At 33.9% G+C, this 14,348-nt stretch overlaps 1 protein-coding gene across 5 annotated transcripts in view; it reads right to left on the minus strand.

Annotated features, from left to right (window-relative positions):
• LOC125058298 (zinc finger protein 652-like) overlaps positions 1-13,966 on the minus strand; it is a 31,466-nt gene extending 17,500 nt beyond the window's left edge. For 3 of the 5 annotated variants that reach the window (XM_047662356.1, XM_047662357.1, XM_047662358.1), the window contains exons 1-5: positions 13,635-13,966; positions 12,451-12,601; positions 11,556-11,597; positions 10,666-10,791; positions 8,289-8,477 (exon numbers count right to left, since the gene is read on the minus strand). In XM_047662356.1, coding sequence (XP_047518312.1) covers positions 8,289-8,477; positions 10,666-10,791; positions 11,556-11,597; positions 12,451-12,601; positions 13,635-13,790 — 664 coding nt within the window. In that variant the 5' untranslated portion in view covers positions 13,791-13,966. Of the gene's footprint in view, positions 1-2,132; positions 3,042-8,288; positions 8,478-10,665; positions 10,792-11,555; positions 11,598-12,450; positions 12,602-13,634 lie in introns of those variants that run through there. The other 2 variants (XM_047662354.1, XM_047662355.1) reach the window with 2 other exon arrangements.
• Positions 13,967-14,348: the final 382 nt, after the last annotated feature.

Raw genomic sequence — 14,348 nt, forward strand, 5'->3', positions numbered from 1 at the left:
CTATTTTTCATCCCCCTAAATGTTAAGGGTAGTCCACCCCTAATTTTTTTATTATTATAAATGATAAACATGGCAAAACGACGTTTGTCGGATCAGCTAGTTTATATTATAAAATATTTACATTGGGCGCCATAAGACGTGGATATTCAGAAACGGGCTTATGAGTTATGAAAAATTTAATACATTTTTGGCGTTCGGAAGTCAGACATAGTGACTACTCGCGTCTGAATCTTACACTTAATATAAGACACTTGGGTATGTTTTATTGGTAATTCGTAATGGGTAAGTTGGTAATCAGCCTGTATCTAATACATCGTCGATTATCGGGTTCAACAAGTGTCAGTTTCCATACGATGTTTTTTATGGGACAGGAGGTAAACGAGCAGGTTCCTTAAAAAGTGATAACCACCGCCCATAGACGCCAACGTCAAGGAGCGTAGCGGGTGTGTTGTCGACCTTATTAATGGTACTCTTATAATATAGCTCTCTACAGAATACTGCTAACATTTCACGTTTACGCCAGATCATCAATTCGTAATAAAATATAACACTCAATAAATATTGAATTTAGTTTCGTTTCATCATCCGTCGCTGTAACACATTCTTTAGCTTAATTCCAATGTATTGTAACGAATTATTATTGTAAATTTAATTATAGTTTATTATATATATTTATTATAAGGAATTGAAATATTGCCAGTTTTAATAAGTTTATTGGTTGTCACATCTAGTACAGACTAAATAAGTGTTACCCGACGAGGGGCTCCACAATAATTCATTGACGACTCATTGGTCTAGTGGTTAGTACCCCTGACTGCGAATTAGGGTCCCGGGTTCGATCCCCGGCTGAGACGAACATCGATGTGATGAGCATTTGGTGTTGTGCTTAGGTCTTGGGTGTTTAAATATGTAGTTATATGTATATCTATCTTATGTATGTATATCCGTTGCCTAGTACCCATAACACAAGCTTCACCAGCTTAGCATGGGACTAGGTCAATTGGTGTGACTTGTTTAAAACAAAAATAGATTGTTAAGGGCAATTGAAATCATGAAGATATAACACAACGTGTTTCAGTGAATGAAGCTAAAGAAATATAAAATCTCTCTATAAAATCACTTAATAAAGAAAAGTCTTTATTTAAATTAAATGGAATTTAAATTCCAGTTTTTCATTATGTTTTGATACAAATTATCTGTATTATATAATTTTTTTGTTAATAATTTTCTATTCATTATACATTTTCAATCAAAACTGCTCCTATTTCAGGAGTTTAGAAGATAAGTTATTGCCACTTTAATTTAATTTAAAAATGCCAAGTTAATTAAAAAAAATTATAATAATAAAGTAAAAAAACAATAACTGATAACATATTATAGGTAAATAATATGGCATCAGTTATGTATGTATGGTATTTTAAAATGATAAAAAAAAAGTTACATCGAAAAATAAAAAAAAAATTCTCGAATTTCTGAAGATTATGGCTTATAACTTATTTATTTATAGTTCTACGACAAAAAGTTACTGGACCAAAGTTGTAGAGAATTTAATTTGCAACAAAAAATTTTAACAATTTTTTTTTATCAAATAAATAGTTTAACAGATATATCGTAAAAACCATTTCAACCCCTATTTCCAAGATGGCTGCCGTGGGACAAGGGTGGCGACCCCACAAACTTGTTTTTATCTTTACACTGACCCCCCCTACACATCAAAAAAATAAAATTGCGTCCTCTAAAAACGCAAGGTAAGGCCTAAAAAATGTAACATTTCAATGGACTAAAGTGAAACTTCTTAAGGCGCATAAGGGTATTTTATAATTTGAATTTATTTTCGACATTTGAAATATTTTAATGACAATTAAATTCTTAAAATATCTTCCCCTTTCCATCTTTCTGAGTCTCGGAAATCAAAAAATTTAGATTGGTATAAATATGAACAATACTTAAAAATTAGTTTGCCAAAGAAGTTTAATTTCTGACATGTGTACTTTGTACCCACACACTTTTAAAGGGGCCAGTCTTATAATAAAAAACATTCTGCTTATATTCATTTTTATAATACGATATAAATTTCATAATAAACATAATTAGGTTTGTTCCAATAATAGAAACAATTGAAAATTGTGAGTACCCTCAAAATATATAAAGTTACTTATGACATTATAACTTCATTTTTTATAGAACCATCAAGTTTTTAATTTTAATTAATTCTATATGATATTGCGATTGGTTTCTTTTATCTACTTATGGAATAATAGTTAGTTGACATTGTGATGTATTTAATTAAAGAAATAAATAACTAAATGATGTATAATATTGTGATGTGACTACTGTCAAAACATTTTGTCAACTCCGTGATGTCTTGTTCATATTGTTATTTCTTTGATACGTTTAATAAAATTGTGTATTCAAATCTCACGACAACCGCCTACGATGTACAAATAATTTGCTAGTTAAATTATTCTAAAAGTTCACATTCGGATGATACTTCGTCATGTGATAATTTAAACTGGCCTTCTGAACAAACGCTTGCCCACATATTTTACAGACTTTCCTTCTGTCCCCCGTGTGTATCCTCTCATGTAGCTCCAACGTTGCCTTCCTCAAGAACGCCTTCTTACAAAACCTACAATGGTAGTCCTTCACCGTCTTATGTTTAAACTTGTGTTTATACAACGTTTCGAAACTGAACGTCTCATAATCACACGAATCGCACTTATATTTCTCCCCCAACATGTGAAACCCATTTATATGCTTCCGTAACTGACTCGGCGCGTTGAACTTAGTCTGGCATGCGGTACACTCGTACCGCTCATCAACATTATGATCGTTCAGTTTGTGCACCACAAATGGTGGTAGCGTCATAAACTCCTGGTCGCAATATTGGCATTTATATTTCGGTAGCTTGTAGTGTTTCGAGCGGATGTGATACCTCAAGGATTGGATTGCGCTGTATGGGGTGTCGCACAGGGTGCAGGTATAGGTCCCATTAGTGTATGTAAAATCGCCCGGCCGGAGGGAGAACTTTGGCTTCGTGCCTAAAAGAGAAAATTCTGTTAATCTTCTTCTAAGGCTCCGATCTTCTAATCATTTGAACAGAATTTCTTTTAAATATTTTCCAGACGATAGAAAGGCTTATATTGGAGCGCTAATACATTTTAGCCTAATTCTGGTTAATCAATACATAGTATAAAAAAAGTCGCTTTCTCTGTCCCTATATCCCTATGTATGCTCAAATCTTTAAAACTACGCAACGGATTTTGATGGGGTTTTTTAATAGATAGAGTTGATTGAAGAGGAAGGTTGATATGTATAATAACATCCATGAAATAGTGGAGAAATACTGTTATTTTTGAGGTTTCTAATGTGATGTCGTAAATAATTACATTTCTTCCGCTTACATTGCAAACGCAGGCTGTACCCTACGAGTTTTATAAAAATAATGTACTAAATATCGTACAAATTGAGGTCTACAGAAAAGTCCGCGATGGTATATGTCTATCCCTTATGGATATCTCACAATAACATTTTTTTGTCATTTACTTTTTACGACAAATAATGGCTAATTTTCGAAGCGATTTTAACCAATACAGCATTAATCCTTAACCAATTAAATACCTTAACTACATTGTTGATTTAATATAGATCTATATGGTTTTTACAGCATATGATTTAAATGAGTATTTTCGAAGATATTACACATTTAATTGCGGGACGTAGTGTTTGCGGCGGTACCGGCGTCGGAGGCCGCGGTTCTCCTATAGGGAGTCCTCCACTTTGAATTCAGTATCAGCATTGCACCCGTGCGAAGCCGGGGCGGGTGGCTAGTAACAGTAATAAAAGAGGGGCGTACTAATTTGGTTTTAATGTATTTCACTTAGGGAGCGATCAAGTATATTACGTAACGCAATTTTTGGACCCCCCCCCCCATGTAACTCGCCGTAACGTTATTCCGTATAACCAGCGGCACGTAAGTCTAGCGCTGGCCGATACGTGGAGGGGATTGCTGCGCATGTGTACCTACTGTCGCGCGGGGGACAAAATGCGACTGGAGAGCCAATCGACGCTCTTCATTCCGCTAGCCCCCCTCAGGTACCTTATTTTTTACTTCTGCGCAATAACGGTCAGCGCTAGAGTTTTGTGCCGCTAGTTATACCCAAGTACAGTACTGTACCCAAGTATAGTAAAACGTTTCATGACCACCTAGTGACTCTTTAGTTACTATTATGTGGTGTAAGTCGAAAAAAATATTAACAATAACGCGTAATTTCATCCCCGCCCCGCATCGTAACGTTTTACAAAAGGACCCCCCCCTCCCAAAATACGTAACGTAATACTTGAACGCTCCCTTATAGGGTAAGTGACAGAGTCCAGACTGAGCTGTTTGATTTCCGAATGCCAAATCTTATCCAAGTCTTGGACCGTATAAATAAATAAATAAATCAGTAGCGCTACAACCTCTTTAGGTCTGGGCCTCAGATTTCTGAATCTGTTTCACGATAATTTTTCAATCTAATAGGCAAGTAGGTGATCAGCCTCCAGTGACACACGCCGTCGACTTTTTGGGTCTAAAACATGTCGGTTTCCTCACGATGTTTTCCTTCACCGTTCGTGCGAATATTAAATGCGCACATAGAAAGTCCATTGGTGCACAGCCGGGGATCGAACCTACGACCTCAGGGATGAGAGTCCTACGCTGATACCACTAGGCCAACACTGCTCACTTTGGACCGTATAAAGCTTTATAAAAACTAAAAACAATTTTCATCAATATTAGGCGTTTCAAAGTAAGCACAATTTTAAGAACCCGTCAAAACGAATCTATGCAAGATGGCGTCGCACAGTCTTCCTATGACGTAACATACTTGTAAACACGTACGAACTTTAAAATTTTCGTGCGTTATTTATCAAGTGATTTATAATTTACTTTAATATCGCTTTCGATGAAACTTGTCATAGGCACACAATGGATAAAGTGCAATTTCCAAATATATCTTTCATACCACAAAGGACATTATGTTAAGTATTTTAACGTAATTAAACGTTTATTTAATTAACACTAATACGCTAATAATAATAATTGGCGACTCATTGGTCTAGTGGTTAGTACCCCTGACTGCGAAACCATGGGTCCCGGGTTCGATCCCAGGCCGAGACGAACATCGATGTGATGAGCATTTGGTGTTGTGCTTAGGTCTTGGGTGTTTAAATATGTATTTATATGTCTATCTACCTATAATATGTATGTATATCCGTTGCCTAGTACCCATAACACAAGCTTCACCAGCTTACAATGGGACTAGGTTAATTTTTGTGAATTGTCTTTTAAAAAGAAAAACAAATAATAAAATATATAATAATTAATAATACTTATTTCCTTTTGCCTATACAATTATATTGAGGTTGAGGTCCGTCGGAGGTCGTGTTACATTGTAGTACTTGAATAAAGGCCATTTTTATTTTTGTTTTACGTTCAAGAATCTTGACCCCCCCCACCAATGTAACGCGCCGTAACGTTTCTCTGTACCCAATAGTAAAACGTTTCGTGACCACCCAGGGACTCTTTATGCTTAAAGGTTAGGTGTAAAGTACTGGATAGTCGGAAATAATATTAACAATAACGCGTAATTCAATCCCCGCCCCGCATCGTTACGAACACAAAAGGACCCCCCCCCCCCCCCAAAATTCGTTACGTAATACTTGAACGCTCCCAAATACGTCAAATGAATAATAAAACATATGATTAGTGGTTACAGTTAGTATTCGTCCAGAAAGTCATTTCCTTTTCACTATACAATAATATTGACACAGAATATACCATAGATTGAAACTTTTTGTATATGTATATGTACAAGATCATGTCTCCCATGTGGCCAGAGGCGGAATGTCCGTAAGGGAGCGTTCAAGTATTACGTAACGAATTTTGGAGGGGGGGGGGGGGGCATTTTGTACAACGTTACGATGCGGAGCGGGGATTGAATTACGCGTTATTTTTAATATTATTTTCGACTTACACCACATAATAGTAACTGAAGAGTCACTAGGTGGTCACGAAACTTTTTACTATACTGTGTGTACTGGAAATCGTTACGGCGAGTTACATGGGGGAGGGGGGGTCAATAATCTCCAGAAATTGCGTTACGTAATACTTGAACGCTCCCTAAGGCAAACTAGGCACGTGCCTAGGGGCGTGTAGTTACAAGGGGCGGGCGAACTAAGAATTTTTAAATAAATAAAGAAAGTAACATATCGACGATTAAGAACTAAATGCTGCACATATCCACTAGGTACAAGGAATCCGAGTTCTTTGAAAACACTTGGACCAAGGAGATTGTAGGCCACATGCAGTGGCGGATTAAAGGTCCACAGAGCCCTAGGCAATCACTTTATCAAAAATAAAAAAAAAAAATCATTTATTTACGTAGGTAACACAATGTACACTTGTGATTCGTCATTAAAGAAATACATATTAATGCTTTTAATTTTACATTTACTGCCAGTTCACAAATCAAGGGCGTATAATGGAAGAGAAGAACTGGCAATAAACTCTCCGCCACTCTTTTTAATCGCCATGTTTTTTTTTTACACAACGTTTGTAAGGAGCTGCAACCATTACACCATGTTCCACGTAATCTTAAGTAATTAATAATAATAACATAAATTAAAAACAAAGACTTGTCCCCTATCAGCAGGAGCCATGGTGAAATAGGAGCATGCACTGTCATTCTCGTATCGGCGCCCCTGTACCGGCCATAAATGGCCATCATAATACTATAAATTTTAACCAGTTGTTTTTTTTTACTAGACATTGAATGAAATGATAAACTTTATTTTTTTTAAATATGTACTTTTCTAGAACCCTTTCGAACGCTACATTTAAAATTCTAAGATATACGTATTGTTATATAGTATAGTATATAAGTTGGATATAGGTATGTTTAACTTGAATATTTTTTTTGTATTTTTTGGCCAAATACTCAACCCAGTGAGCCCACGCGCTATTTTAGGTTATTTTTCAATAAATATCTCATATTTATATCGAAATTGTATATAAAATTGATGTTGTTATACTCTTTACACCGTTCGTTTTTATAAATAGATAAAGATTTCATTGATTTAAATTTCTTGTCGGTGTCAGTTGTCATCTGTCAATTATGACATATGACTGTTTGAAGTTACATGACAAAGAAATATTTCTCACCTAGTTAATTTGATAGTTGAAATATGCATATAGCTTGTAAATTACATAATAATACATAGTTACCTAGCTATATTTAGATAAAAAGTTTATTTGAAAGAACTTATCTCAGCAACAAATGGTTCGAATAATATTACTTTTCGAATGAACGCGTAAGAAACCACAGGCCACCATTAATAAATTCGACATAAAATAAAATTCTCGTGTCAGTAAAAGCTTGACAGAAACTCCTTCGACTTCCGACCGATTTTTATGAATTTATTGTGTATAAAAAAAATATTTGATTTGGCATTGAACACACATAATTACCCTCCTACCACCAACCCCCAATTAATAGTAACGTTTGCTATCTGACGCGTGTCTATATTAAATGTAATTATAGCAAAAGAATCCAAAATGGCGCTTACTTCAGACATTGAATGAAATTTATAGATATATATATATATATATTTATAGATCAGGGGATAACCGCGTTGCCGGCCTTTTAAAAATAGGTACTTTTCTAGAACCCTTTCGAACGTAAGATTTAAAATTCTAAGATATGCATATCTTTATATAGTATAGTATAGAAGTTGGATATATGTTTGATTAGAATATTTTTTGAAGTTATACTTCTTTAGGCGCGTTATGAAAAATTGATGAGAGTGAAATTTTACGATGCGCGCGCACCGTGACAAAAAATTAACATAATGAAGTTGCCCACGGAAGATTGGACATAATTTAAAAACAACATTCGAATATTAATAGAATTTATGTTACACTTAATGTAAGAGAATAATAATAAATATTTATTTATTTAATTTTTCAAATGTAAACTGAACTTTATTAACTATATATAATGACTCCTTTTCCAGTCTTTGATTATTTAATTGTAATTAATTATTTGCGTGCAATCAAAAACTATTTTTAATAATGCCAAAGAAGTATAACTTCTTACGCGCGTACATAAGTACACGCACCATTTTTTTTGTATTTTTGGGGCAAATTCACAACATTTGAAATTAATACTTTATTTACCATTTATTGGCTATATTAACTCAAGTCACGCAAGCGCCATTCTGAATTAAAACAAAATAACTAAACTAACCTTTTCTCTCTGTGTTATCTTCTTTCTTTTTTTCCTTCTTCACTTTCTTCTCTTCATTTTTCACTGTCTTTTCTTTCGGCGGCTTTTTCGGTTTCGGCTTCGGCTTTGGTTTTGGCTCCTGCGCTGCTTTAATCTTCGTCACTTCCGTTGTCTTTTGAATTCTTGATCTAAGTGGTCTTTTTAGGTGTACTTAAAAGAAAAAAAGAGTTGCGTTATCTTTTTATTAACAAATACAGTTAAACATGTCAAATCGGTATGGGAGCGTTCAAGTATTACGTAACGCGTTTTGGGAGGGGGGGGGGGTCCTTTTGTAAAACGTTACTATGCGGGGCGGGGATTGAATTACGCGTTATTGTTCATATAATTTTCGACTTACACCACATAATAGTAACTAAAGAGACACTAGGTGGTCACGAAACGTTTTACTATACTTGAGTACAGTACTGTACTAGGGTACTGAAGAACGTTACGGCGAGATACATGGGGGGGGGTTCAATAATCGCCTAAAATTGCGTTACGTAATACTTGAACGCTCCCTATGTCAGATCCAAAAATCGACGTATGATACGTGATTATTTAAAAAAAAACTTTTAGTTCTAGACCTCAGACATCTGTGTCGTAATCATTGTAATAGGCAATTAGCTGATCATTCCTGACACACGCTGTCGACTTTGTGAGCACTTCCTTCACCGTACGAGCGAGTGTTTAAAACGCACATAGACAGAAAGTCCATAGTTCACAGCCGGGACTCGAACCTATACTATAGACGACTGAGCAGTGTTGGCCTAGTGGCTTCAGCGTGCGACTCTCATCCCTGAGGTCGTAGGTTCTATCCCCGGCTGTGCACCAATGTAGTTTCATTCTATGTGCGCAATTAACATTCGCTTGAACAGTGAAGGAAAACATCGTGAGAAAACCGGCTTGCCATGGACCCAAAAAGTCGACGGCGTGTGTCAGTCACAGGAGGCTGATCACCTACTTATAGTGCTTTTCATGAAAGAAGTCCCGCGGATATTTTTGGAACTAAATTTGACAGGTCGGCAATGTTGTCATTCGTCGATGTTATCAAGTTCGTTTGTTGTGGTTGATTTTTGTGAATTTTTAACTAGCTTCGTGCATTTTAAATATTGATTACAATGCCAAAAGTTGTAAAAAGTTCGGCTCGAGAAATGATATTAAAGGTGAAAGAGTTCTGTGAAGCGGAACATAAGAATCAAGGTGTTTTAATACAACTAAACAATGTTCGGAAGAGAATTGCCGCCATAACAGGTACTTTTTAGAGTTGCCATTTAATATTTTTTTGCTGTATTGATGGGACTTTTATGATATAAATTCGTTTTTGCGACAAAATTCAACAAATACATAACGTGATGAAACTAGGTAACTGAAATTAAAACATATATTACATAAGCATTATAAACTTAAAGTTATTATTATTTTTAATTGTTCATAATTTAATTGCAGGTGTGTCAGAAATAACTGTAACAAGAATTATAAACGAAGGTATAACAGCGGTGTGTACTTCGAAAAAAATTGTAACCCAACAATTATGCAATAAAACTCTGAATAAAAAATTGTATTGCTTTTCTTTACCCTATTTTCTCAACTTTTCCCTGTAAGTAGGTAGAACACCGCTAATATAAGTAAATAAATATATACTTTTTACATAACAGAAATATTGTTTCATCGAAGTATGCAGAAAATAATATTACTTGATAAATTACATCTGCTAAATGTAAATAAAATAGGTAAATTTTTTACTCATAAATGGCAACATTACGTCATGCGATTGCAGCGCCGCGTCTGGGGGACTTCTTTCGTGAAAAGGACTATACCTATTAGATTGACAAATGATCATGAAACAGATACAGAAATCTGATCCCCTAAAAAGGTTGTAGCGCCATTGTTTTTTTTAATACTATAGACAAAAGATCTACTAGTCTATGGTTGTTTAAAACTTGCGCGGTGTATAAACGGGGGACTCGATGGGGGATCTTGAGACCCTCAACAAAACAAGCACTAACGCCCCATTTTTAAATATAATTATAATAATTGATTTTAATTATAATTATAATATTTAATTTAATTATTTGACGACTCATTGTTCTAGTGGTTAGTACCCCTGACTGCGAATCCATGGGTCCCGGGTTCGATCCCCGGTTGAGAAGAACATCGATGTGATGAGCATTTGGTGTTGTGCTTAGGTCTTGGGTGTTTAAATTCGTATTTATATGTCTATCTATCTATAATATGTATGTATATCCGTTGCCTAGTACCCATAACACAAGCTTCACCAGCTTAGCATGGGACTAGGTCAATTGGTGGGAATTGTCAAAAAAAAAAAAAAAAAGAAAGAAGAAGAAGCTACATGAAATACCTTCAATCTGATGTTCCCCTGGTTCGAGTTTTAAATCTGTGTCAATTGTGTCCGTGTCATTGTCCATATCATCTATATAATCATCCATTTCATCATCTAAATCATCATCCATATCATCATTGTAATCTAAAATTATAATTGTAATAGAGCATTAGAGGTAATAACAAAGTAACTATAAAGTTCACAAAAGAGGACTTTATATGAATAACAATCTAGCCTACAGAATAATTAAGTCCAAAAAGTAATATAAAATTAATTTTCCACAATAATAGTAAATAGTTGATTTGTTCCATGTTTTGGCAGTATATTTGTGTGTTCAAGATTACTATTAAGCTTCCAGACGTGTGCATTGTGTGTTTTCCGACAAATTTCTCATCATCTATAAGAACACACTTCTCCTATAAACTTAGGGAGGGACCACCACCACACATTTCTCGAGATATGTATAATAGGTAAATAACATTGATAAGTATTTAAAGTTGGTTTGATTTTTTAAATCACTTCGATAGACTGGTGCAAATCGGTTTGAATTTTACAAAATTTATTAACCTAGTATACATACATACAAACTTTTAAACTACTAAATTTTTTAAATATATAAACATAAGATATATAGAGAAATAAATATGTCACAAGACAAAAACCGCTATTAGTATTTTAAGATGAGCATATGATAATCTTTAGCATTAAACATAAAGTTCATGCTTATGTCTCTAGTAAATGTGTTAGCATATATAACTAGTAATATTTCTAATTTTGTTATAGTTTTCATCAACAAGTAGATTTACATTCTGTACCATGGCAAATTATTTGCCCGGCATCAAGGATCATTTATACTATTGCCATAATTAATATAAGGATAAGATTATATAGACATAAGGAATAAATACCTTCGCTATCCATTTCAGGTTCCTTTTTAATTTGGGTCGACACTGAAATTTAATAATAAGATTTTAAGACTTTTTTTTAATAGAGCGCATCGTGCAATCAGTCTTCTGACTATGAGCAGATGAGTTGTAGGATCATTTGCGGGTGGAGATATTCCTCATTAGGAATATCGACCATAATAATATTAGCTCAGTCAATGCTGCTGAGCTCCAGGGTTCTTCGTCTTTTGAGTCGGTTTATATACTCTGGTAGGGTGAGTAGAACAGCTAGGTGGTTAGGATGATTTTTCAGCCTAGTCTTGTACTTTTGAGCGTATACTTTTATTTCCTCCTTGACTGTATGCCTAGGTGTGAGATTTTAAGACTAAAGACATAATATGGTTCTAAAATTATCCCTTAGTTTATTTTGTTTATAATCACTTAATACAGTATATATAATTCAACTAGCTGATCCGGCAAACGTCGTTTCGCCATGTATATCATTTATAATAAAAAAATAGGGGTTGATCGTAGAGGGGTGAAAGTTAGGGGTTGTATGTATTTTTTAATGCTGTATCATAAAAAAATAGAAATTAAAAATTTTGTCTAAAAAATAAAAATTTAGGGGTGGACTACCCTTAACATCTGACGGGCTGATTTGTGAATCTAAACCATTCCCAGATCCCCTTGAAGACACACAAAAAATTTCATCAAAATTGGTCCAGTCGTTTAGGAGGAGTTCAGTCACATACACACGCACACAAGAAATATATATATTAAGATATAATATAAAAAAAAATTACACAACCAATTCAATGTACACATCTGAAATTGTGTTGCCAAAAAAACCCAAGCCAGTTATAGGCCAAGTCACTCATTCACAGTGGAAATATTTCTAAAAACTCCAGTTAATATTTACCAGCAATTGATGAAGATGTTAATAATTCATAGAATTTCTCTTCACATTTTAACACTTGCTCTTTGAAAATAATTGCTTCCCGTAACTTCACAACACATTTTGAACATATTGAGTATGTTGGAATACAGAGACCTCCTGGCACAGGATCAATCTAGAATATCATAAAGAGTATTATCCAAAATTTAGCAAAAAACGGTAGAAACAAATAAAGACTAATTGTGCAACTTTGGAGGAGCCGTTTATCTAATAAATATAGTTTGTAGTGGGACAAAAGCAATAATAGTGTCTTTAAATTGTCAATGTTAATGCATATGCTAGATATGTTTTATTAGCAACTTAGTATTGCATATACTCAAATGTAACCTAACCTATTGCTTACATTCAAAATATATACATTATTTATACATATTTACTTATATTATTTCTTATTAAATTTAGGATTCAAAATTTATACTTAAAATTAATATACAGTGTATGTAGAGACCTATTCTGACAAAAACATACAATATAAGGACTTAACACTTATTGTTGTTCTTCATTTTGTTCCTTGAAGTCTATGGCTTGACATTTTAAGTTAAAAGTTTGGTAAAAACCTGAGGCAGAAATCTCAACTTTTTGATGTACCGCACACACATTCCAACTTGGTTAGCGAAGCGCGAGCGAGCTATACATATAATAAATAGAATTTCTGTTGAGGTAGAACTATTTGTTTGTATACTGGCTGAGTTCACAAGAGTTGCTTCAATTATTAGTAATAAGATTTAGGTATATAAATATTCTTTTTAATGTTTATTATGTAGGGTTCTATGGAATTAGTAATAACTGTAAAGATAGAATAATGATGTGGAATAAATAAATAAATGAAATTAAAAAATAATAATAGCAACATTGAATAACATGAATAAAAAATATTAATCCAAATTCATGTAAACTAATGAAAAGTTGATCCTTTAGGGAAAAAATATAGACTATGTTAGACAAGAACTATTTGAGCTATATAGGATGTGTAATATAAGATCGTTTGTGAATATATATATATATAAAATAAATGAACGTAATTTTCAATAAAGGTAAAATATAAGAAATCAATAAAGTTAATCAAAACAATATTTGTTTATTTGTAGTACCAGATTTTTAAAATTTAATGCTTGTAGTGGTATTAAATCATATAAGCGGGAAATTACCTCTATATCAAAACAGGTTCTTAACATATCGGAGTATATTTCTTCTCGATCTTTAAATGTATTAGGCGTCGCCAAATTGAAAAAATCTCCTTCAGCATGACAGCATCTACACAAGTCTTTCGCAATCATCCAGGTACTAACTTCTTTAGATACCATTTTAATATTTTATTTTACATTTGTGTTACATAGCGGTATTATTATGATTTGTTTTTGTTAAAAATATTTCTTAACATTCTAAGAACTAGTAGGTACTTAAAACTTAAATTGACATTTGACATATAAATAAAGTTCTGTTAGTGGCTAGCGTCTACAACCGCAGACCAAGACCAAGAATAGGTAATTGGTAAATACAACACAGATCCCGTAGAGCCACAGGTACAACCACAGAGCATGGACATCATTCTTTATAAGTATGCATTTTAAAAATAGGCAGGGTGTTCAGATTTTAGAATTACGCGACACTTTTTGACTCGATTTTGCAAAGCTAAGGTTTCTTTAGGCGCGTTATGAAAAATTTATGTGAGTGAAATTTTACGACACAAAATTAACAGAATGAAGTTAGTGGCGCATGTTGGCAGCTGGCACGCACGCCGCCTCTGTTCACTGTGTATTTATATTATTTTATAATATTTATCCACATGCTTTTAGTTTCTACATTTAAAACACGTGTTTTCATTTTGTTTTCATTATACAATTGCGAATTTTAAATGTGCG

Source organism: Pieris napi, chromosome 18, assembly GCF_905475465.1.
Source record: "Pieris napi chromosome 18, ilPieNapi1.2, whole genome shotgun sequence".
Classification (NCBI taxonomy): Eukaryota; Metazoa; Arthropoda; class Insecta; order Lepidoptera; family Pieridae; genus Pieris; species Pieris napi.